We start from the raw sequence: 26,734 nt of genomic DNA, 5'->3' as shown, positions 1-26,734 counted from the left end.
CTCTCCAAAATTCATCAGCTTGACTTTTGTCGCTGGTAGGGGCTGAGTATAGGGAGCTATAAAAGTCATTTAGTGTTTCTGCTATTTGAGCATTAGTTTTGGTAATGGTTCCATCTTTTTGTTTAAGTGGGTGTATAATTGTTGTGGAGTTGTGTCCTTTTAGGAGATTTGAGAGTAATTTGCTAGATTTAATTCCATATTTGTGGAATTTTGCATTATTGGTGAATGTATATAGGGATTTGGATTTAACAAATAATCCCTCAAAGGAATCTTTGGCTTGTTGGTAGTTTAGCTTTGTAGAGGGGGATGGAGATTGTTTAAATTCAAGAAATTTTGCGGTGAGGGTTTATTGTGCTTGGGAGAATTCTTTAGCAAGTGTTTTTTTTTTATGTGAGGTATGGGATATTATTGCTCCGCGCAGGACTGCTTTTGAGGCCTGCCAAAAGAGTGTGGGGTTTGTGTCCGCTGTGTCTTTATTGTCATCTGCATAGTTGTCCCATGCCTGTAAGATGTTCTGTTTTAGAGAGTCTGAAGCTGCTAATGAAGACGGGCAGCGCCAATTTATACATGTGCTCTTCTCTGGGGATAATTTGAGTTTTAACCATATGATCGCATGGTCTGATAACGATATTGGTTCTATCTGGGGTACCAGTATCTTGGGGGGGAGGCTAGATGAGGTCAAGATATAATCTATATCGTCCCTTTTGCAGCTGAGAGACATGTGTAATCTCGGTCAGTGGGGTGGAACAGTCTCCACATATCGAGTAGGTGTAATTTTTCTGCTAGGGTAGGTATACCTAGTCTAGGGAGCTTCCTGTTAGAGGGGGATTGTCTATCTAAGGTAGGATGTGATGTCAGGTTAAAGTCTCCGCAAAGCACAATAGAGAGGTGCATATAGGGGGTGAGGATTTTCAGAATGTTTTGGAAGAATGATTTAGAGTAGGTGTTGGGGGCGTATATGTTAAGTATAATGAATTGTGTTTGTGCCATAGTTATACGGCAGAGAGTGTACCTGCCTTCTGGGTCAGATAGAAGTGTTTCGGCTGTCATTGGGGTCTGTCTCCTACCCAGGACCACGACTCCTCTTGCTTTGGAGTTGTAAGGAGCTGATGAGAGGATTTGCCACTGGAGGATCTGAAGCTTTGCAGTTTCGGCTTGTGTCAGATGGGTCTCCTGCAGACATACAACATCGAGATGTAATTTATTCAAGTACATTAAAATTTGTTTACGTTTTTGTGGGGAGTTAATCCCACCCACATTCCAACTACCAATTGAAATATCTGACATCACGGTACATAAAAGGTGGTAAACTTGATAAGAAGCATAGTTACTACACAGACATATCTTTGAAACTCGTCTGGACGGTACGGTGGTGCTGAAGGGTAAAGAAGAGGGAGGGGGGAAGGGGGTAGAAGTCTAGTTATAATGTGACTTCCAAGCAATAAGTAGAATAACCTACACATCTTTGCAGACATGTAAACATAACAGGGAGGATATGCTCCTTAACCAATAAGCCAACCGCTTATGAAGAAGAGAAAACCGAGGTTTTCTTGCGCATTGCGCCCGCCACAGGCTCTATATATATATATATATATTTTTTTTTATATTAAATGGGGGGAGGGGGGGGAGAGAGGGGTAGAGCTGGAGTGGGTACGACAATGTGCATATAACAGTGAATTATTGCTTTCCAGAACACATTTTAAAGCTAAAAATGTTATACACTAAACCATTAACTTGTGTGCCTGGGATTTTTCTGTCTAATTTGAAATCGCCAGGGTATAGACATGAATATGCCTGGCTGGTACTGAGGCACTGTGTGTCTCCAGCGTCAACTTAGGCAGGGGACAGTCCAGATCTCTGTTGCTGTCATAGGAGTATTAAAGTGTAGCTGTCCCGTAATGTCCCTTTGTAGACTGAAATGGGTATGGGGAAATCTTGGTGCTTGCGAGTGTTCCAGGTATCAGGGGTCGTCCGCCCAGCCCGAAGCATGTTGTGATGCTGCGCCAGATTCTTTAAGGTATGCCTCGGCGTCCATGTGGGAGGTAAAATCTTTATAGGTGTTTCCCTCGAATATGCGAAGTCTCGCTGGGTAAAGCATCGCGAATTTTGTGCCGTCCTGAATTAGTTTAGAACATATCGGGGCAAAGTCTCTGCGGGATTTTGAAAGTTCCGCCGAATAGTCTTGAAAAATCAAGATTTTGTTTCCTTGCCAGGTGATATCCCTCATTCTTTTTGAAGTGGACCATATTAGTTCTTTATGCAAAAAGTTCAGGGGTTTAAATATCACAGCCCTGGGTCTGGCTCCCTCTTGTGGCCGCATAGATCCCAAACGGTGTGCACGTTCTATAACAAGGTCTGTGCATCTATCAGAGATTTGTAGTAATTCAGGCAGGGTTATCCGTATAAAATCAAAGAGTTCCTGTCCTTTCACTGCCTCAGGGAGTCCTATGATCCTGAGGTTACACCTCCTGGATCTATTCTCGAGATCTTGGACCTTGTTATGCAGGTAGCTTATTTCTTTTGTGGCTGTTTGCAAGGATTGTTTAAGCTCTACTATGTCGTCTGTTCGTTAGCCAGCATTCTCTGTTGGAGCTGGTCAATCTGCTTATTAATGGAGGCTGTCTGTATTTCCAGCAGGGGGCCTATTGCTGATCTTATTGCCTCGACCATGTCTCTATATGTGACAGGGGAGGTGGGCGCAGGGAGAGACCGGTCTTGGTCAGTGTACTCACTGCGTGGGTTTAATTCCTCCGTTGTTTGTATGGGTGCTGTGGGAGAGAGATGTCCCCTGGAGTGTGCGCCGGTATGTGCGCTGGGTCATGCTGGGGCAGCGCAACGCGTCGCGGCCTCCGCCGCCATCTTGGCTTCCTGAGCCTGGCGTTCTTTCTCCTTATTTTTCTTTGCGGCTGGAGCTGGCATAGCGCTGAGATAGCGCTTCATGCATGGGGGAAGTCAGCGGATGTTAGCGGTCGTAGCGGGCTGGTGCTGGGAGGCTGTGTGCCGGATTCGGGAGCGGTATAGCGGCTTTGGCAGCGGAGCAGTCCTTCCCTAGTACCGCTTCATAGGAGGGCGGAAGCGGAAGTCTCTTATTCCCAGTTTTATACACCGTTGGAGGAGGTAATGTCACACGTAGCCGCGGCGGGTACAGTACTCACCCGTCCGCGCCCGCCGCCGGCTAGCGTGTGCAGGCTCCGGTCTGCGGTGTGCGGGTAGCGGCAGCTCTGGGTAGGGATGGCAGCAGGGGAGCGTCGGGTAGCGGTGTCTTTGCAGATAGTGGTGCCGGGAGGCCGGCGTCGCCATCTTGGTTGAGGGCAGGAGACAGATTGGCCCAGAGTGGAGGTTCCCTCCTCATCCTGCGCTGACAGCCAATGGCAGCCGTCCCCTGGGGATATAAGGGATCTGCCTAGGCTGTTCAGTGTCAGTGCAATGAGTCTTTGGAGTCATTCACAACTCCTAGCTGATTCCCGGATCCTGGCTCTTTCTCTCCTGACTCTGGTGCCTTGCTCCCTGCATCTTGCTACAAGGAAGTTTTCTCCTGACACCAATGCTGCAAGTCCTACCTAGTGCTTGTTCCTGCTTGTGTCCCAGAATTACCCTGCTCAGCTTTCCGCTGCCCTCCTTCATACAACTCATTCATTCCATCATCTTTCAGTCATCCGGATCCATTTCTTCTGTCATCAAATCAACCTCTTTCCGGATCTTCCTCTATGTACTCTGGCTCTTCAAGTACACGTTTCCAGATTTACCTGCTCGTTATTAATATTGTGCTGGACTCTATTTAATTTATCCCAACTGTCACTTAAAGAAGTATTTGAGTGAAGTTTATCATTTATGAAATCAGTTATTAAACCTGCACGTTTCAATCCTACTCCTCCTGGTCCGTCTCCGGCTTCTGTGCACCACACGACTCCATCCAGCCCTTTAGCCGTGACAGGTAATTTATGACCTCAGATAATCCTGTTGCAGAGCACGGACATTAAAGCTCTGGGTTTTTGTCACATTGACATGGAAGTTGACTGTTATTCTGCAAATTTATATGGTTATTACTTGTTTTATTTAACCTGTCAATAAAAATGTTTTAAAAAAAATAAAAGTATATAGAAAGAAGCAATGAAGCATAATCTTATGAAGCATCTCCCTTGTGTATCAACATTTTAAATGCTTATGTCTGAACATAATCGTCCATCAGCCCCCCTACATAGAAACGATATCCGAATGATAGGTTGACATTTGAAAATGTCAAGATAAGTTTTTCACAATTTTTTTAATTTTTTTTTCCTTTTGATGGGACTTTTCCCATGCCCGAAGCACGCCCCGTGAAATGATTGGGGTCCATGTTGACAAGTGTTGACATTGACACTAATAAGTTGTGAAAAACTCACATCGACTTTTTAATGTCAACCTTTGGTTTACATTGCCATTGCACCTGTCGATATATTGACTTTTGACCGAGACACTATAGACCTTTTGATTCACACCCCATAGAAACCTAGAATGTAATGGCAGATCAGAACCACTTGTCCCATCTAGTCTGCCCATGTATGCATTTAAGGTGGCCATCCACTTATGGGATTTGGCCCGATTTCACCCAAATGCTACTGAGCCGCCCGAGAAATTCGGTCAAGTGGCCAAGTCGCGTGTGTTTGACATTGGATTCGAACCGAAGCCACGTGCACCTCCAATCTGGAGATTGAACCTTCTGCTCCCATAAGATAAATTGGAATTGCTGCCTTCAGTGCACGTCGCGGCTTCATCTGATTTATCGCATCAAATGTCCCTTGAATTCCCCCCAACAGCTCACCGCGAGTCCTTCAGTGCTATAGATTGTAAGCGTACGAGCAGGGCCCTCCTACCTTTATGTCGGTTTGTTTCTACCCAGTTTCTATAATCACTGTTGTTTCCTATTGTGAAGCGCAACGGAATCTGCTGCTCTATATAATAAACTGTAAATAAAATATATACGTGAGATAAAACGCCAAATCGGATGAAGGGATGCTGGGGAGGTTAAGGGAAAATCAGGTCCGACTTGTGCCTCAGACAAGTCAGGCTGGTGTATGAGGGACTAATGTACTTTATTTTGGGCTTCCAAGACTAGAGTGCACATTTCCTAACATTTAAAAATGACTATACAGGTTCATCTGTCAGTAAATGTGTGCTTTTAACCCGGATGACCAACTGGATATGGTCAGTAGGTCGACACGGCTTAGGTTGACACATGAAATACTGTAGGTCAACATGGCTAAGGCCAGCAGGTCCACACAAGCATTGGGTAAGGAAGGTCAACAGTCAAAACATGAGTTTATCAAGTTTTTTTTATTTTTAACCGACATGTGCCGACAGGCTGTATATTATACCCTACCATCCACTAGGGCGGGGCGGGAGAATATAATAGTGTGCTGGGTGCAGCGGTACACTGATACCATGTTAATGTCCTCTTATGTAGAAATTCTGGTTAAAAAAAGTCTTTCTCATGCTTTAACAGTCTCTCCAGGATCCTGATGACTCACCAGCCCATCATTTCCTGACCAGCTCCAGCTCATTTGTGTCTACCCAGCCACCTTCAGTCTCTCCAGCTGCCTGGTGATTCACCAGCTCCCTTGTGTCTCTCCAGCCCCCTTCTGTATCTTCAGCCCTCCATTGACTCACCAGCTCCAGCTACCTTGTGTCTCTCCAGTCTACTTCTGTAAATTCAGTGCCCAATAACCTGTGTAGTTCATTGGTGACCCCGTGTAATGGGGCAGTGTGGTAAGCCTAGCTAAAGATGGCATTGCCCACAATGTGCAAGTTCCATAATGTATTGCATTCAACAGATCTGTGTATAAGCAGTTTGGCCAAACCTCCATTAGCTGTGTTCTTGGAGGTTTGAACGCAAAACCGGCCTCGATGCTTCCAGCCCCCGATGCCATTATAATTACCATCCAATGCCATATCCTATGTCACATCGACCATTCCGGGAGGTTAGGCAGCCCTGCATTATGAAGCTTGATAAATCTTGCCCTAAGGGGTAAATTTACTAAAATTCGAAAAATTAAAAGAGGTGATGTTGCCAATCGTAACCCATCAGAGTATGTCTATCATTTTGTAGGATGCAATACAGAAATGATAGACAGATACAGTAGGTTGCTAGGGACAACATCACTTTTTTTAATATTTGGAAGATTTACCAAACTTACCACGCAAACTAAATGCATGCTGCAATACTACAACCATCACGTGCAGCGAGGGTGTCGTCTCTCACAACCCCCAAATTCCAACGAGGCTGAAGTTGGCTTCTTAATCACTTCTTATTGGAGCTCCAGCTTCTTATTCAGAACAATCACTTTTACAAGGGTTAATGAGTCTTGGACCACAAATTTTACACCAGAAATCCACACAGGGGGGTCACTTACAAATTACCCACTTGCAATTTATTTTGACCAACAAGGATTTGGGCAGTAATAGGGCAGTAAAGTGGGCATGGGTTCCAGATTTCATCATTTTGAATAAGTAGCTGGTGTCCTGCAAGGGTTAAACAGCGTTGGTCAACAAATATTACACTGAAAACCCACACAAGGGGGTCACTTACATATGACCCACTTGCCATTTCTTTTGACCAACAAGGATTTGGGCAGTAAAAGGGCAGTAAAGTGGGCATGGGTCCCAGATTTCATCATTTTGAATAAGTAGCTGGTGTCCTGTATGGGTTAAACAGCGTTGGTCAAACAGTATGACACTTGAAGTCCGCACAGGGGGGTCACTTACATATGACCCACTTGTCATTTATTTTGACCAACAAGGATTTGCGCAGTAATAGGGCAGTAAAGTGGGCATGGGTCCCAGATTTCATCATTTTGAATAAGTAGCTGGTGTCCTGCAAGGGTTAAACAGCGTTGGTCAAAAAATTTTACACTTGGAATACACACAGGGGGGTCACTTACATATGACCCACTTGCAAATTCTTTTGACCAACAAGGATTTGGGCAGAAATAGGGCACTAAAATGGGCATGGGTCCCAGATGTCATCATTTTGAATAAGTAGCTGGTGTCCTGCAAGGGTTAATCAGCGTTGGTCAAAAAATATTACACTTGGAATCCACACAGGGGGGTCACTTACATATGACCCACTTGCCATTTCTTTTGACCAACAAGGATTTGGGCAGTAATAGGGCAGTAAAGTGGGCATGGGTCCCAGATGTCATCATTTTGAATAAGTAGCTGGTGTCCTGCAAGGGTTAAACAGTGTTGGTCAAACAGTATGACACTTGAAACCTGCACAGGGGGGTCAGGTACATATGACTCACTTGCAATTTCTTTTGACCAACAAGGATTTGGGTAGAAATTGGGCACGAAACTGGGCATAGGTCCCAGATGTCATTATTTTGAATAAGTAGCTGGTGTCCTGCAAGGGTTAAACAGTGTTGGTCAAAACATATTACACTTGAAACCCACACAGGGGGTTCACCTACATATGACCCACTTGCAATTTATTTTGACCAACAAGGATTTGGGCAGAAAATGGGCCCAAAAATGGGCATGGGTCCCAGATATCATTTTGAATAAGTATCTGGTGTCCAGCAAGGTTGAAACAGCGTTGGTCAAAATTTTTTACACTTGGAATCCACATAGGGGGGGTCACTTACATATGATCCACTTGCCATTTCTTTTGACCAACAAGGATTTGGGCAGTAAAGTGGGCATGGGTCCCAGATTTCATCATTTTGAATAAGTAGCTGGTGTTCTGCAAGGGTTAAACAGCGTTGGTCAAACAGTATGACACTTGAAACCTGCACAGGGGGGTCAGGTACATATGACTCACTTGCAATTTCTTTTGACCAACAAGGATTTGGGTAGAAATTGGGCACGAAACTGGGCATAGGTCCCAGATGTCATTATTAGCGGGATCTTCCTTTTTTTAATTATTGTACGTGTAGTTTATTTCTGAGGTACTAGAGATGTATCATTTCCCATTTTAGTGATCTCCTTAAATTGGAATCTTCCTTGTAATATACTCCATTAGCGGATGTATAGAAACATGAGGAGAAAAGAGACATACAGTATACAATAAGGCAATACTGTATAACACTTCAATCTTTCAAAAACGATGACACATTTTGCCCATACTGTGTTAAAAATAAAATTCAGCTTATCTGATGTGTGCTACAGGTACTTGTTTGGATCCCACCAATGCCTTATGGCAAATGGGTAAAAAGCAGCATTTGTGACTAGGAAGAGGGTTTACCCTTGATACCTTATATCCATACCTTTTCTGGGCTCTCTCATTGGAGCTTAAGTGTGTGTAGCTTTCCTGAAAGGACCTAGTGTTAATCAGGTGGTTTTGCACACTGAGCCTCAACAGCAGAAGCCCTCTGACTCCTTTAGTAGGCATAATAAAATCTGCATGCACTCGCTCACTTGCTATATTGGCACAGGTGTACCCTCCTGCAAGCAGCAGCAGTAGCAGCAGATTTAAAGGAGATTTCTTCTTCTCCCTTTCCCAAGGGCGGAACTACCATAGGTGCAAGGGGTGCAGCTGCTATGGGGCCCAGAGCTTAAGGGGGCCCATCTTTGCTGTCTGAGTATATGTTTTACATACATTTATCACCATCAGTTGCTAAATAGGGGGCCCTTACAAACTTTTGCTATGGGGCCCACGATTATCTAGGTACGCCTCTGCCCTTTCCTTTATGATTTTTCTTACACAAATGTGTTGCGCTAAACTAACCAACTAATTACACATATGTACGCTGTAGCACAACAAGGCACTTTTGATCTACCAAAGTCTTCAGGAGTTATGTTATTATATCCTTAACAAGAATAGTGGTTTAATGATTTACAGCCATTTACTGCACTGATGTTTATTATATCTCCTATATTCATTGCATAACATGTTTTTCTGAACTATACTGGTAACGGTATTGCAACATTATTTCAAATTTTTGATCTCTATGTTGCCATTTGCAGTATTTCAGTGTATTCTGATTGAAATATAATAAGTGAGGTAATATCACACTACAAGCAGATTAGATATTCCCTCACAAGGTGATATTCTCGCTAGTTTGCTATCAATAGTATGTAGCTCATCTACACTAAATTATACAGTAATATAAATGCCATACTACAGATATTAACAGTAACTTTGACTGTGATATAGATTTTAAAAATTTCTTTATTGTCCTGCCTAGGAGATTTTTTTCTTGACAGGTGAGATTTGTTTTCTATGTATGTATGTAAATGGTCTTGTCTTTATAGTTGGCTCCCAATATTTTAAATTAAAACCTAATAAAAGTTAATTTTTAAATATACAATAATACTTAACAAACTAAAGTTGTGCCCCTAAAAAAGAGAGAGTTCTTTTCTTTCCTTCCTTCGTACTTGTTTGGATTCTATATGGAGAAGAGGATAGGCCTTCGGGATCCATAGGTAATGTATGTGTGAATAAATATAGTATGTAATAAAGTTATACTGTTCGTGTGTGTGATTTATTTCACTATTGGTCATGTTGTGGAACAAGACTCAGTGGGTCCTTCAATGCCCCGTATACTAGGACTTGTGGTTCTCTAAATCCCTGTATGTGGTGCAGGCTTGCTGGGACTTGTAGTTCCACAACATTACACAATAGTTTAATCTAATATTAACCATTTATCAGCCTGATGCCCACTGCCCCAGGGGCACCGGGGACAGCCCCGGCTTCAGCGGTAACTCTGGAGGGCAGGATTCCCCTATATTGGGGGGGGGGTCCCCACTCTTCCAGGATCCCAGCCCGGGCTGACCAGCTACGGGGATGAATGCCGCACCGCATCCAGGTTACCTCAATAGGACAAGTCCCTAACACTACTCTGGGACAGGTCCAGGGCACAGGGCCCCCCAGGCCTGCCCAGCAGAACCACCCCATGGCATCACATTAGTGTGAAATTAAAGTGATAGTAAAAGGGATAGGGGAAATTATATGTGATAGGACTTACCTAGGTAAGAAGTAATAATAAATGTGAAGGGTGCTACATATATATTAAACAAACTAAAAGGGTGATTGAAAGTATACGATATGATGCCAAGGAGCAGCCCAGCAACAGCAGCCCAAAGAGCCCAGCGCCCCAAACACAGTCCCACAGACTAACACTCAGCATATATGTATAGTAGGACTTACCCTCATAGTGCCAAGCTGAGGTGTGCAGTCTTGAATGTTGGGACTTCAACCTATTTAAAATCAATCTGGGACAAGTGGGTGGGGTGCTAGTTAAGGAGGAAGGCGTCTCTAGTACCTTCCAGTGTGTATGAATACACAATATATAGTACATAGGGGGAGGGGCCCTAAACTGCACACCCTGGACATATGAGGTGCTACCTGCTGAGACTTGTAGTGCAGCAAGCAGGAGGAGGAGTTTGCAGGTGCAAACTAAATATATATGCTAAACCTTTTAATATCTTGCTATATTGCATTTGAGGTTATTAGCATAGTAATGGCCATTAGTATGGGCTTGTCCACCGCATCCAGGTTACCTCAATAGGACAAGTCCCTAACACTACTCTGGGACAGGTCCAGGGCACAGGGCCCCCCAGGCCTGCCCAGCAGAACCACCCCATGGCATCACATTAGTGTGAAATTAAAGTGATAGTAAAAGGGATAGGGGAAATTATATGTGATAGGACTTACCTAGGTAAGAAGTAATAATAAATGTGAAGGGTGCTACGTATATATTAAACAAACTAAAGGGGTGATTGAAAGTATACGATATGATGCCATGGAGCAGCCCAGCAACAGCAGCCCAAAGAGCCCAGCACCCCAAACACAGTCCCACAAACTAACACTCAGCATATATGTATAGTAGGACTTACCCTCATAGTGCCAAGCTGAGGTGTGCAGTCTTGAATGTTGGGACTTCAACCTATTTAAAATCAATCTGGGACAGGTGGGTGGGGTGCTAGTTAAGGAGGAAGGCGTCTCTAGTACCTTCCAGTGTGTATGAATACACAATATATAGTACATAGGGGGAGGGGCCCTAAACTGCACACCCTGGACATATGAGGTGCTACCTGCTGAGACTTGTAGTGCAGCAAGCAGGAGGAGGAGTTTGCAGGTGCACACTAAATATATATGCTAAACCTTTTAATTTGGCCGCAAATGGATGTTTTACATAAACAGATCCCCTTTTCACCATAGGTCACGGCCGTGACTTATGTCTCCCCCTGTGTGCAGATGGGTCAGTAGGTAAGTCCACTGATGAGGCAATGTCCCAGTAGGGTGCCACGAACACCCGAACACAGCACTCTTAGACCACACAGGGTCAGGACCCCGCTGTCACAGCCCATCCCCCCAGTGAGACGCAGAGGTATCCTGCCTGTCAATTGAACTGCATCACTCCCACCCATTCTCATTTGAGTAACCCTTGCATTCGCTATATATGCATTCCCTATATATCTTTCAATAAACATTTTAACCAACACCACAGTACTGTTTTGTTCATCCATACCTACATTAACAACTTCACCTTCTTTTTGAGTGCGCAGTCCACAACTCCCAAACAGTCAATTAAAGGGGCACCATCTTACAATTGTTTTCCATGTTTTCTCCATCCCCCAACAGGGGATCTTGTAAATAAGGCAGCCCCCCCACAGCAAATATTCATACAACTGGGAGCGCGAAACAAGGGTCTGTTCTACATACATATATATTTCATTATTTGTATATTAAGTTAGTTTATTATGCTGAGGCCCCTGTATTTGTATTTACCAGAGTGTGTGGTCACAGGCCACTGCACTCCAACCTGGGAAGTGTGGGTGCTGTTTGCACCTCATTCGTAGGAATGGCGAGTGTGTTGGTACTTCTGTATCTGGGTTAATGCATGGGTTCATTTTTAATGAACCTCTTTTACTGTGATCATAGCTTTGTCATGCACCCTAGATAAGCTCATTTATAAGAGAGCGAGCGTCGACTAGACGCGAGAGACAATAAACTACTAGGATGGGCTCCATTACCATTGTAATCCCATATGCAGTGGGGAACAGTAGGGAAAGTGGGAAGGTAACAAGGGGGGAGGGCAGGAGAAGAAATAGGTAAAGTGACCCCTCCCCAGGGCGTATCACCATACTTAAGGAAGGCCAGGTATAGGGGGAGGGTCATTAGGAGCAGAATACCTGAGAAGTGTTTGTCCGAGGAGCAGAATACCTGAGAAGCAAGAGGGCACACCGTAAGGATTGTGGAGACTCACCAGCAGCTTTAAAGTTAAAAAGAAGCAATGGACTGTCCTAAGAGATCCAGAGATCTAAGGGACCGGAGCAGCAGCAGAAGAAAGCAAGGAGGGCTCCAGCAGCAGGAGATCTGAGATCGGCACCAGGAGGGCAGCATTCGGCTGTGGAACGGGCCGGCCGAGAGGAAGAAAGAGGCAGAAGACAGGACTCCAGCAGCGGGCAGCAGCGCCGAAGAGAAGCAGCAGCAGCCGGGACATACACACAGAGTCGGGTAGGAGCATCCCCAGGGCCGTACTCACAGCCAGAGCGCAGCCCGTCCCCTCCTTACCCGACTCCCAGCAGCAGCGGGCACCAGCAAGAACATCCAGAAAGCAGCAGAAATATTATAAGTATCTATATTTATTGGCATTTGTATCCCTTCTTATTCTTTTACTTAATTCCATATTCGGCACCCTGCTACCATCTGATGTCACAAACTCCCAATGTCTCTGTAATCTTATGAATTCAATCTTTAATGCAGATAGAATTTTACCACATGTTTTCTATTATGCTGGGTAACTTTCCCCCTGTTATTCACAGCACCTAATAGAGTTTTACACCTATTACCTAACAGTACAGTTGGGATTCAGTGCTGAAGTTTTTTCTAGCAGTTTAAGGCCAAAAAAACGAGTACTTAGGGATTTATTATTATTATACTCGCTGCAGCCTTTAGCAAAACAGCAAAGAATTAGGCCCAATGTTCAGGCAAGTTGCAAAAAATGTCCAATCCCCCCCTCCCCCTAATTAAATTACTGAGGGCTTGTTTACATGGCATAGCATGTAGAGATCATGATAGAGGTATCCTTTCAATACAATCCATTCATCTACTCCTCCCACTAAGCAGAGCATACAATGGAGTCAGCAGGCTGCCTAGCAATGATAAACAAATGTATAATTTGTGCAATAACACATTAATATGGTTATTATTATTATAGTTTTATTTATAAGGCGCCACAAGTGTTTCGCAGCGCCGTACAAACATGAAATGTATGATTACAGATGAGCGCCGAGTTGTGTCATTTCATATGTACTAGGGGAATGACATAGTTTTCAGAACATAATATAATATTGCTTAAGAGTGTTATTAGGATACGGCAAAGCATATGCGTAGATAGGCAGAATCCAAATATGGGAACGCATTTTTTGTTTTTAATGTTAAAAAATTATGTTGTTTAATGTTAAATATAATGCAAAATAAGGCAGGAAAATTAATTATGCAGTGCAATTTTCAGCGTGCAAGGCATCATAGGGGTATAATAGACAGTATTATAAATATGTTGCTGAATGGGGGAATGATATATGGTAACAGGTTAGATTAAGCTGCAGTCAGTAATATAATATGGTGTCACATACAAATGAGTAAGTTCATTGTTACGTGCATGTATGTACAATAATAATAATAGTACAGGATATCAATAAGTGAATTCATTACATTTGTGCATGATAAGCATTTTACTTCATATTAGACTGTTGTTATATCTTTGGCAGATCCAAACTTACTGTTGCTTCCTGAAAAGCGCGGGGTTAATCTGCTGCTTTATAAAAAATCCTTTGCTGTTAGAATTTTGTTAAGTCAATTCATGCAATTATATAAGAAGTAATGTATATAATTAGGGCACAGGGGTGGAACCATAGTTCTCACAGCAACTAAGTTTGTAAGTTAATTTTTTTTTTTTTTTTTTTTTTTAAAGGGGTACATGCTTGGCCTTAGCAGGGAAGACCTATGCGCAGTGCACCTGCCAGCAATGTGGTGGCTATATCTTATAACCTTTATGCTAATACAAGGGATAACAGCCCCTTCTTTTGAAGCTTAGTACAAGTTCTCTTTCACGGTCATTTAGAACAAAGGTAATGCACCATTTACTGAACAAGCTTAGTCCAACAATGTCCAATGCCAACGGTGCTTAATGGGACATTACAAATTTCCAGGGGGGTAGCTATTCAGTCACTTGTATACGGATAGAGGCAAGGTCGGAAATGGAAAAAGGAGAATGCAGGGAAGGTGGCATTATAGGATTATTGCTCAGGTTTGGGAGACTGCATGGTGCAACGTATTTACACACAGTACAAACTAACATGTTTTATGTCACCTCGCAGTGCAACACTTCATCTTCCACCTGCAGATGCCTAAGGATCGGAGGGGGCGGGCAGGCTGATGACCTGGACAGACGCTGATGGTTCTTGTGGTTTTGGGGCATACCTCGAGGGAGAATGGGGCACATCGCAGTGGCCGCAGAGCTGGGACGAAGCAGGACTGACCAGAAACATGCTGCTGCTAGAGCTGTTCCCGATCTTAGTAGCGGTGGAGTTGTGGGGCGGAAGTACTGCGGGCCAGCCAAAATGGCGCCAGGAAGCGGAGGCACCCCCAGCTAAGGGGGTGAAGAGCTCCAAGGCCTGGCGTCGGGGGGCAACGTGAAGGGTGACCCCGGGCGGTTACAGGTTAAGTTGCGAGAAGGGGTCCCTGGCCCCCCGGGCGGCTTGATTCAGTTATGTACAGGGCTGGTGGACCGCAGTGCTTAGCTTCGCTCCCTTCCTCCCACCCCTTCCCTTCGAAAGGGAAGGGGTGGGAGGGAGGATGTTTAAAGGGGTGGGGTTTCTTAGTCTCTTTAGCGCTCAAAGGTTTGATAGGAGTGAGAGGCGACTAGCCGGGAGAGACCGTAAACTATTAGTCTGGGCTCCCAAAGCCAGGAGGTGTGCCCTATCATATTGCTGGGTTAGGTAAGAGGCAAGTAGATAGTAAGGAAGAGATAGGAGGAGGAAAGATAACCGGGAACATAACCATTAGATAGAACAAGCGGAGTACAAATGGCGGAGTAGAGCCAGGAGGTTGGCGTAGGGTCACGGGAATGTGGCGGGCTGCGGTTCTAGGAACCTAGCATTGGCGGAAATTGGCCAGCCAAAATGGCGCCAGGAAGCGGAGGCACCCCCCAGCTAAGGGGGTGAAGAGCTCCAAGGCCTGGCGTCGGGGGGCAACGTGAAGGGTGACCCCGGGCGGTTACAGGTTTTAAGTTGCGAGAAGGGGTCCCTGGCCCCCGGGCGGCTTGATTCAGTTACGATACAGGGCTGGTGGACCGCAGTGCTTAGCTTCGCCACAGAAGCAAGTAACAGTATATATTTGTAAGCAAATTAATAAATGTGACCACTAATTCGCCAAAAGTACATGACTCCGTTTGTTTATTTCAGGTACCAAGGGGAGGGGGAGAAGGGGGGATTTCATTTGTTAGGGGTAAAATGGTGGGAGCATCAGACGATCAGAGGTTTAAAGAGAGCGAGCGTCGACTAGACGCGAGAGACAATAAACTACTAGGATGGGCTCCATTACCATTGTAATCCCATATGCAGTGGGGAACAGTAGGGAAAGTGGGAAGGTAACAAGGGGGGAGGGCAGGAGAAGAAATAGGTAAAGTGACCCCTCCCCAGGGCGTATCACCATACTTAAGGAAGGCCAGGTATAGGGGGAGGGTCATTAGGAGCAGAATACCTGAGAAGTGTTTGTCCCACCCGCCCACCCCAAGAGGAAGGAAGAACGAACAACAAGCAGAATTATGATGCAATGGAACATAGATTAACAGAGGCGGAAGTACTGCGGGCCAGCCAAAATGGCGCCAGGAAGCGGAGGCACCCCCCAGCTAAGGGGGTGAAGAGCTCCAAGGCCTGGCGTCGGGGGGCAACGTGAAGGGTGACCCCGGGCGGTTACAGGTTTTAAGTTGCGAGAAGGGGTCCCTGGCCCCCCGGGCGGCTTGATTCAGTTACGATACAGGGCTGGTGGACCGCAGTGCTTAGCTTCACCACAGAAGCAAGTAACAGTATATATTTGTAAGCAAATTAATAAATGTGACCACTAATTCGCCAAAAGTACATGACTCTGTTTGTTTATTTCAGGTACCAAGGGGAGGGGGAGAAGGGGGGATTTCATTTGTTAGGGGTAAAATGGTGGGAGCATCAGACGATCAGAGGTTTACTGAAACCTGTGACAGCTGCCACTTTAATACTAATTCAGGTGTTGTGTTGGGGATTGTCTCACCTTTAAGAGCCATAAGGTAGTTGGCAGGTGAGCTCTAAACCAGAAAAAAAAAACCACATGTTCATTTTAGCTATAATGTGTAAGCAGTTGCAAGGCTCTTAAGAGACTAATTGTTAGTGTAGGACTTGTAGTGAAATGGGGTCCCTTGGCGATGGGCTGCAAGCTTAAAAATGCATTTATCAATTCATGAACTAAAACTCCATTATTTATTTGAATATTTGTATATTAAGGTGAGTGCTGAGACCCCTGTATTTGTATTTACTAGAGTGTGTGGTCACAGGTCGCTGCACCCCAACCTGGGAAGTGTGGGTGCTGTTTGCACCCCATTTGTAGGGGAAGCGGTCATCTATTAGAATGAACTTAGGTCTACAGTCATTAGGTCTACCCCACTAGGTCGACTGGCAGGAAGGTCGACCTGACTTAAGATCGACATGGACCAAGGTCGACATGACTTAAGGTCGAATTTGCATAAAGGTCGACATGAGGAAGGTCGACTGGTCATAAGGTCGACATGGGGTTTTTCACTGTTTTTTGAGCCGACATGTGCCGACAGGCGGTATTTCATGCCCTACCATCCACTAGGGCGTGGAGGAGGTTATTAAAGCTGTGACGAGCTAAGCGAGCCACCGTGCCCGAAGCATTGCGAGTGAAGTGAGCTATGCGAGGGTCCGATTCTCATTGCCAACTGTGTCCATGTCGACTGTGTCGACATTCGGATAAAAAAACAGTGAAAAACCCATGTCGACCTTATGACCAGTCGACCTTCCTCATGTCGACCTTTATGCAAATTCGACCTTAAGTCATGTCGACCTTGGCCCATGTCGACCTTCTTACCAGTCGACCTAGTGGGGTCCACCTAATGACTGTAGACCTAAGTTCATTCTGATAGATGTACCGATTCCATTTGTAGGAATGGCGAGTGTAGTGGTGCATCTGCATTCTTCAGCTTCCAGTCGGCCTGTTCCATCACCTGTGCTTATTTGTCAGAAGTAAAATAGAATTCTTCTAATGCTCTATTTTGTGATTGTTAAAGGAAATTTCCACCATACCTCAATATGATAACTTACTGTAAGTAGGCAGCACTATGGAATCCCGTATAAAGGGTAACATATGATAATATATACAGGGCCTGATTCAGCATTTATTTCATATAATAAGCTGTTCACAGAAGCTTATTATATGCGATCCATAAAAGAGCAAATGCAAAAGAAGGTGCATACCACCTCCTGCCTGCATTTGCCATCGCTTAAAACTACGATCTGCCCCCCAACCAAGAATGGAGTATATTGCTGGGCTTCTCAGCAATACTATAAAACAGGTTCCATGCAGTCTGGACCCCATGGTTTGCACATCACAGGGTACGTTTGCCTAGCATCTGCCGTTTAATGCAGTTCTTCTTTCTCACCTAGCTCTTGCTCACTCTTTCCTATTTCCTCCCATTCCATTCTTCCTACCATCCCTCCCAGGGCTATTTTTCAGCAGGCTCCAGCAGGAACTGAGGCCCTTATTCTAGTTCACTCTTTCTGACAAAATATTTCTTAGATGGACAAAACCATGTGCACTGCAGGTGAGGCAGGTGTAGAACCCCACCCAAATCTAATTCTCTCTGCACAAGTAACACCTGCCTCACCTGCAGTGCACATGGTTTTGTCCATCTAGTAAATATTTTGTCAGAAAGAGTGAACTAGAATAAGGGCCTCAGTTCCTGCTGGAGCCTGCTGATAAATAGCCCTGATCCCTCCCAACTCTTCCATTAATAACCCCCCCCCTTGTTCCCCTTCTTCTCCTTTATCTTACCCATTCACTCCCTATGCCTCATTCTTTGCAGTACTAAATATTGGGCATGTCAGACCGGATTGCGTGACAAATTTGTTCTCAAAATGGATAAAACCATGCTGCACTGCAGGTGGGGCAGATGTAGCATATGCAGCGAGAGTTAGATTTGGGTGGGGTGTGTTGAACTGAAATCTAATTTGCGGTGTAAAAATAAAGCAGCCAGTATTTACTCTGCAAAATAACACCCTTAAAGCTTACTCTGCACATGTTACATTTGCCTCACCTGGAGTGCACATGGCTTTGCCCATTTTGAGAACAAACTTTCCCTGCAATCGGGTCTGAATTAGCTCTCAGCCAATCACAGAACGGCCGGTCATTTGACAGGTATTTTAAAAATCTAATAGCCGCCACTGTGCGTCCCGTCCCGCAGCGGCAGCGCTGCTATTTGTTATCACAGCATGCCGGCCAGGTCAGTGTGTCTGCCTGCCGTGCTCCCCCGCCCCCCGGTGTCTGCATGCATATGCCTGACAGGTGGGCAGGCATATGCATAGCATACAGGGAGGTCGGATGATCTTATGTGCTGACCGTCCGACCTCCCTGATCCGGTCCGATGCGCACGGGACCGCGCATCGGATCGGATCATATATCACACACCTGCGATTTTGGGGCGATTTCATCCGGTTATCGGCCCAAAGTGCCGAAATCGGATGAAATCGTCCCAAAATTGTATAGTGTATGGGGGCCTTAACCAATGCGGGTTGCCACTGAAACTTTTTCCGCACTCCGAACATGTAAATAATTTCTCATTTGTGTGGATTTTCTGGTGTCTCCCGAGGCTGGTTTCATCTGTGTAACATTTTCCACACTCGGGGCACACACAGGGTCTTTCTTTGACATAAGTTTTATGATGCTGTAAAAGTGCGGAGCTTTGGGTAAAGCGTTTGCAGCACTCTGTACAAACATATGGCCTTTCTCCTGTATGAACCCTCTGATGAGTAACCAGGTTGGAGTTGCTGCTAAAGCTTTTTCCACACATACTGCACATATATGGCTTCTCTTTTGTATGGACTCTAAAATGCGCTCGAAGCTGTGTGCTGCAGGAAAAACTCTTCCAGCACACAGTGCAATGCCATGATTTTTCTCCTGTGGGAACTTTCCTGTGCTTTACCAGGTTTGAACTGCTGCTAAAATGTTTGCCACATTCTCTGCAGCAGTAGGGCCTTTCACTTGTGTGGATCCTCGTGTGAGTGATAAAATGTGTGTTCTGTGTAAAGGTTTTCCCACATTCTGAGCAAGCGTGAACTCTCAGGTGCCTAAAAAGACTGGAGCTTTGTGTAAAGCATTTTCCGCATTCACTACATATGTAAGGCCTTTCTCCAGTGTGAGTTCTCAGATGCACAATGTAGTTTGGCTTTCTGTTAAATTGTTTCGCACAATGCTCACAAGAAAACTTAGCCTGATCCTTAGTGCATGTATTTGTTGTATCAGAGTTTTCATTCACAGCCTTTCCTATGCGAGAGAGCTTCCTGTGCGGTAACTCCTTTGGAGAATAATTTTCTGTCTTTCTGTAGTGTCTCTTTGGCTTGGAATTTACTGTATTGCCTTCTTTGTCATTCTTAGTTTTACTACTTGAATTTTTCATGGTTAAATTGGGAAGCTGGATGTTTACGTACCGATCACTGGGTCATCTGTTTAAAAGTTAATGACACATTAGCTTAGGAGAAACTGTACACATTATTTCTATCTTGTTTGATATCCAAATTGTCTTACTAGTTTTATATTCTATGAAAGCTCACTGAAGAAAGAACACTTGCAATGCAGTAGTTGTAAACATTAAATATACCAAAAATCTGAAAAAAACAGTACAGTAACTGTGAGTAATGTGGAAGAATAACCAACACATGTGCATCAGTGCCCCTCAGTAGAAATCTACCATCCCCATAGCATACCTCCCAACACTCACGATTTCAGTGGGACAGTCCCGATTACCGGGTCCTGTCCCGCTGTCCCACCCGCGGCCGGAGGTGTCCCGCTGCGGGGGGGTGCCAGTTGGGAGCCCCCCCAATTTGACAGAATTGCACAGCGTCTATTCCCGGACGAAAATGGGGACGCGGCTCATTTGCATAAGCCGCGCCCCTCATTTACACAAGCCACACCCCTCATTTACACAAGCCGCGCCCCTCATTTACACAAGTCGCGCCCCTCATTTACACAAGCCGCGCCCCCTTTTTGGACGCTCGCGCAGCCTATTTCTGCAGCTACAAAGTTGGGAGGTATGCCATAGGGGTATGGTTTGTAAGGTTGACAATCAAAAGGTCGACCACTATTAGTAGACAATCAACAGGTCGACACATCAAAAAGGTTGACACCATTAAGTTGACATGACCAAGAGGTCGACAAGCAAATTGTCAACATGAAGGTTTTTTGGTGTCTATGTCGACATGGACACTGTTGTAGTGTACCCCATCCCATCGTATGGCTCGTATTCTCCCTCCATGCCCACTGGGATGGTCAAGTATGAACAAGTCTGTTTAAAAAAAACAAAACATGATAAACTCATGAATCACACGGGACAGACTCAGGGGTAGGTGCTTTCTCCCCCCTGGGCAACCAGTTATGTAGGGTACACACAGGGCCGGTGCTGGGGTGTCCGGCGCCCTCCTGCAAACCATACATTTTGCGCCCTTTCACATTGCCATTGCAACAAGCTGCAGCCCGATTGTGGGAGTGTATGCTACATGCGATCCTATGGAGGATCTGGGGTGGATGTACATGTATGCATACACCATCTCAGTGCTGTGTCCGCAAAATATTGCAGGCACTAAAGGTGCCCATACACACTGCGAGAATCGCATACTTATGGGCCAGATCACATCGCACGGCATGTATGCAATGTGTGTGCAATGTGATCTGAAAGCAGTACAAAAAGTATGTGCAGCACATACTTTTTGTACTGTGCGATGTGATGCCCGCAGGAGTGCACATCGCCATGCACGCAGCTATTGCAGTGTGTAAGGCCACCCCTCTCGTGACTGAGGGGGAAAGGAGGGGAGAGATGGGAGAAGAGGGGAGGAGATAGAGGGGGCAGAGTGTTGAGGACTGGCAGTGGAATTGGCACAGCACACTGAAGGGGAGGCGGCGCTGCTGCCTGTTCGTCATTTGATTGACAGCTCACAGGCGCAGGGAGCAATGGGTAGGGGGCGGATCCGGACATGACATGTTATCCAGAAATTCACAGACAGCGCTACATGCCTCAGCGGCAAGTGTCCATGAGGAAGAGGGGTCAGGTCGCAGGAGGAGGACAGTGTGTGCGCGGTGCAGGGAGCTGCTCAGCTTCTCCAAACTGCCGCCCGCTGTCAGACAGGCGCTGCAGGCGGCGTGCAGGAGGCAGTGACAGCGAGGGCTGAGGCAGCTTTAGCAGAGCAGGGAGGGAGACAGCGCCTTTTCAGCATGGCGCCTCCCTGCTTTGCAGGAGCTGCTGAGTGGGTAGCGCCGGCCCTGGGTACACACCAGGACGACCCGCTCACGATGCACATCGTGAGCGGGTCGTCAGTGTCTCGTCCGACCCGCTCATGGTGACGCGGGGGGGCACGACCCGCTCACGATGTGCACCGTGAGCGGGTCCGATCCGATGGCGACCCGCACCCGGCTGTATGGTCGTCATTGAGATCCTACCTGCAGCAGGTAGAATCTCAATAACGACCGACCGACCCACGGGACCGCGCATCGGATCGGTATCGGTCCACACCAGGTCAGAAAAGGGCCCAATCAGCACACAATCTACATCCAATTGATCGGAATTGGATCTAGATTGTGGGGATCGGGCCCTAGTCGTCCTGGTGTGTACCCAGCATAAGAGCACTTCCAATGCCACTCTTCTGCCTTTATGCCAGCCTTAATATGCTAGTAGCAGTCCCCAAAACCCATGCAAGTACCAATGTTTTTTTAATTCTGCATGTCACACTCACAGTGCTACTTAGCCAGTAGGCAGACCCAGTCAAGTCCACTGCCCCATACATTCTGTGATACCCCTTTCACACCAGAAAATGCAGGGACCCACCCGAGAATATGGCCCAGGGATCATGCCTGGCCATTCCTGGGTTGGCCCCTTTCACACCAGAAAAGTCCCTGCATTTTCTGGTGTGTGAAGGGAACAGGAATGAGGCAGGGAGGAGGCGTGCTCGTGGCAGGGAGTACTCACCCCTGTCGCTGGACCTCGGTACAGGCCGGGGATCCACACAGGCGGCAGGCGCAGATGACAGGTCAGACGGTGGGTGCAGATGATGTAGCTCTCCGGGGGCAGTGAGAGCACAGGAGAGCTGCGTCATCTTCATCCACCTCCTTTCCTGTCATTTGCGCCCGCCGCCTGTGTGGATCCCCGACCTGACAGCACACCGAGGACCGGCAACTCGGGTAAGTACCCCCTATCCCTTTCACACTGGCCAGGACCCCGGGTTGAACCCAGGAACAACCCTGCTCCATAGCAGGGTTGGAATCCCGGCAATTTTTGCAAGGATTTTGGCCCGGGAACCTTACACACCAGCGCTAGTTGCTGTCCCAACCCGGGAAATTAGGTTGTGTGAAAGGGGTAGGAGAGTAAAGCTAGTTACACTCCTTAAGATTGGGTGATTGTCATTTGCTCCCATACATTACCAAATAGTTTTTCCCACCAGATTGGGCTGATAAGGGTGGAGTGATATAAATAGCTGTGGCAGGGATTGCATTATTGGCGGGGATTGCATTAACTATCAATCGTCAAAATTGTTGGTGACATTGGTGCTTAACACTGACACGCTGGCAGCTGTTACTGACAATGAGACAGTATCAGGAGTCTAAGCTGGTCCTGTCTCCTCTCAGGCTTGGCTCACTGGTACCACTGCTGCTGACACCAGGTAGCAGTGGCTGACAAAGTGACAGACACTTTGGTCAGGTCATACTAGTTGGCATCTCAAGGCTCTCTATTAGTGAATAAGCAGTAAGTGACAGTGTCAATCACTCATTGCTTGTTTGGCACAACGGGGCAGATGTATTAAGCCTTAACAAGAGATAAATGCAATCGTGATAAGGAGAGATAAACGTCCAGCCAATCAGCTCCTTACTGACTTTTTTCAAACACAGGCTGTAACATGGCAGTTAGCAGGTGATTGGCTGGGGGTTTATCTCTTGTTAAAGCTTAATACATCTGTCCCAATGTACCTCTGAATCTGACCCAATGTTTTGTAATGTAATACGCCAGAGGGATAAACACTAACCTGGCAAGACTGCTCTATTGCACATGTACACACAAAGAACACTGATGGTTCACAAGCTATGGTCACATACACTCAAACGTCATTGTCGATGGCAGAAACACTTCCAACTATTCACTCGCCCTATAACTGGATATCATTACTGTAGGTATTCCAAGTCGGTATATGGTCACTAGGTCGACAAGAGGAAGGTCGACATGGGGTTCATCAACAGCATCATTAGGTTGACAAACACAAGGTCGACAGTCAAAAGGTCAATATGCTGTTTTCAATTTTTTTGAGCCAACATGTGCCGACAAGCGGTATTTCATGCCCTACCATCCACTAGGGTGTGGCGGGAGAATAGAATAGTGTGCCGAGCACAGCGAGGCACCATGCCCGAATGCGATTTAGCACACCCCCACTAACCACATCACCCCAAAGCATGGCGAGCACAGCGTGCCCCATGAGGGGATGCAGAACGCCTCCTCCCGACCTTTTCATACCTCCACTATCCACGTCGGTGTGAAGTTGATCTTATAAAGTGTGGTGAGTGCACGCAGATTGCTTTACATGTATTCCGCGTGCGCTCGCCACACTTTATAAAATCAACTCCGCGCTGACATGGATAGTGGGGGTATGAAAAGTCAGGAGGACACGTTCCGCGTGCGCTCGCCTCGCTTCGGGGTGACGTGCATAGTGGAGGTGTGCTAAATCGCATTGCATGTGATCACACGCAATGCGATCTCTACGCCGGCGTATGTAGGCAAATTGGGCATCCTGATAATACACAAGTACCCTCCTTTCAGTAGATTGTTTCAGCAAATGCAGATTGGAGATCTACAAAAAAAGTGTGTATGCACAGACTGGATGTAGAATCAGTGACTCGTTCTCCAATAGTATTATATGGGGAAAGCAGCTCATAGGCTAGCAATAACTTTCGAATTGGAGCCACTTTGCCTGGGCTTTAGTACATTTGAAAATGCGGTAAAATCCCTGAAAGCATTTCTGGTTTAATACATCCCGCCCACAATCTGTTGCAGCAACAGCAAGCATTGTTACATTTTCTGTGGCCATGACACATGCAAAGCTGGTGTCAGCCAAATGCATTCAGACATACAGTACAGCAGAGCATTCAGTGGTGCAAGTAAGGTGGTACGGTGTGGTACGGCGTACCTTCAAGAAATATGTTGAAGGTACGCCGTACCACCTCGTGCCCCCCTGCTGTCATTAAGATTTTTAAAAAAAAAATCAGATTGCTAGCGCCATATGTGATGCACTGACTAGGGGATTGTGGGTGGTGTGGTGCGGTCCGCACTTGAAGGGTGACACCTGGGATCCCCTGCAGCTCCTATGCTACCGCTGCCGTGTCACCTGTTAGCCCAGTGGTCTCCAACCCGTCGCGGCAGCGATCCGGGTGGCATGACCACTGCAGCCTGCAGGCACCCGTTCCCGGTCCGGCCGCCCCTCCCTCCTTCCATCCCCGTCCGCCGCAGCTTCCAGTTCTGAGGGGAGGAGAGTGCATCACGCAGCGCACCTCTCCTTCCCCTCACTGAGTATCCCTGTGACTGACTGGGCCGCCAGCCAATCAGAGCTCGCAGGCCGGCAGCCAATCAGGAGCCGGCCCGCGAGCTTTGATCTGCTTACGGCTCAGGCACAGGGAGGAGACGGAGCGGACAGCGGAGGAGCCTGCCAGTCCAGCCCAGCCAGTCCCGGACTCTCCCTTCCCAGCAGGAACAACAACAACAACAGTAAGTTCTGCTGCTGGCACAGTGGACACAGGCCTAGCACACTGGGGACATGCCTGGCACAGTGGGGTCAATGGTGGCACAGTCGGGGCATGCCTGGCACAGTGGGGGCATGCCTGGCACAATGGGGGCATCCCTGGCACCGTGGAGACATACAGTGGGGACATATCTGGCACAGTGGGGGCATACTTGGCCCAGTGGGGGCATACTTGGTCGCAGTGGGGGCATACCTGCTTCTTGCACAGTGGGGGCAAACGTGGCAATATGGGGGCATACCTGGCACCATGGGGGCATCCCTGGCACCGTGGAGACATACAGTGGGGACATATCTGGCACAGTGGGGGCATACTTGGCCCAGTGGGGGCATACTTGGTCGCAGTGGGGGCATACCTGTTTCTTGCACAGTGGGGGCAAACGTGGCAATATGGGGGCATACCTGGCACCATGGGGGCATACCTGGTACCATGGGGGCATACTTGGCACCATGGAGGCATAACTGTTTCTGGCAGTGGGGACATTTTTGGCACAGTGGGGGCATATCTGCACCATGGGAGCATATGTGCATCTGGCACTATTTGGGCATATGTATACCTGCCACTGCACTATTGGGGGCATACACCTTCGGCGTGCAATATTCCAGCCACTCCCCTAGTGTCATATGACCACGCCCCGAACACGCCCATTTTTCTGCGAGCGGCACAGTACCACTAAGTCATTTTTTCTACTTGCACCACTGAGAGCATTCCAAAATAACACAGCTGAGATACACGTTCTGAACCTGGGGCCCACTACCATCGGTGCCATCTCTTGGTCCTCTGCAGAATTTTAGCAATATCATGGAGACATGTTTGTGTTGCAGATGTTCTGCCCCTACCACACCATTCCCACATGCAAAAGGCAGGCAAAGAGCCCAGACCTTAGACTTGACTCCTAGTAATAATAAAAACACTATTATTTAATTTCTTATATAGCACAGCATATTATGCTGGGCTTTACAATAGGAGACAGTGATAAAACAAACTGGGTAGTAACAAACCAACATAGAGGTAGGAGGGCCCTGCTCGCAAGCTAACTATCTATAGAATGCAGATGCAATACACAATGCACTGATGGTAGTGGTCCCCACCCTTATGCTGAACCAGCATCAGCTAAACTGCTATACTGTGCCAAGAGCGATAACTTCCATAATGAAACCTATTTTTATGATATAGGCCGGGGAGATATACTTCTGATAGTTTTACATTGACCACTATTAGTTCTATATCGAGTCAAACAAGGGTTGAACAATGTGTCACATTACATTTATGGCAATGTGGTATCTATGAGTTACAGCGGAGGATAACATACCACTGCACGGTGGAGGCTGCCGACAGAGGTTTTACTACAAGTCCCAGCAATCCCTGCGACCAAAAGACGTGCAGAGGATGCTGGGACCATTTTCATGACAGCGGCTCCGCTATTTCTCCGAGCACAGCACCCGGCGGCGCACTCTAATATTAACACAGTCGCTAACCACACCTGACCGCAGCTGCGGCAGGCAGCACAGACAGTCCCCGACTCCCCGACCCTGGTCCCTACCTGTCTGGGCGGAAATCCGTCTGGTGAGCGCCAGTGATTTGGGAATTCATCAGCCAACAGGAATTATAGGAGCACAGCATTGTGGCCTTTGTAGTGATTCTCTTTCAATGCTTATGTAATCCCCTGGTAAGTAGGAATTTCTTTTCCAATAGCCGTAGGTTGGACTTCTCACTAAG

The 26,734-nt window shown here is 46.7% G+C and overlaps 1 protein-coding gene across 1 annotated transcript; it reads right to left on the bottom strand.

Annotated features, from left to right (window-relative positions):
• Positions 1-18,180: 18,180 nt before the first annotated feature.
• On the bottom strand, positions 18,181-19,680 carry LOC146067928 (uncharacterized). Its single transcript, XM_083179210.1, has one exon. The coding sequence runs from the start codon at positions 19,644-19,646 to the stop codon at positions 18,678-18,680; it is 969 nt and encodes a 322-aa protein (XP_083035336.1). The 5' UTR covers positions 19,647-19,680; the 3' UTR covers positions 18,181-18,677.
• Positions 19,681-26,734: the final 7,054 nt, after the last annotated feature.

Source organism: Crinia signifera, chromosome 1 (assembly GCF_055691185.1).
Source record: "Crinia signifera chromosome 1, ASM5569118v1, whole genome shotgun sequence".
In the NCBI taxonomy this organism is placed as follows: Eukaryota; Metazoa; Chordata; class Amphibia; order Anura; family Myobatrachidae; genus Crinia; species Crinia signifera.
This window is presented reverse-complemented; position numbering and strand designations above follow the sequence as displayed.

What these genes read in the sequence shown, in the direction of transcription:
- LOC146067928 (XM_083179210.1), bottom strand. Translation starts at nt 19,646, where the DNA reads ATGAAAAATTCAAGTAGTAAAACTAAGAATGACAAAGAAGGCAATACA.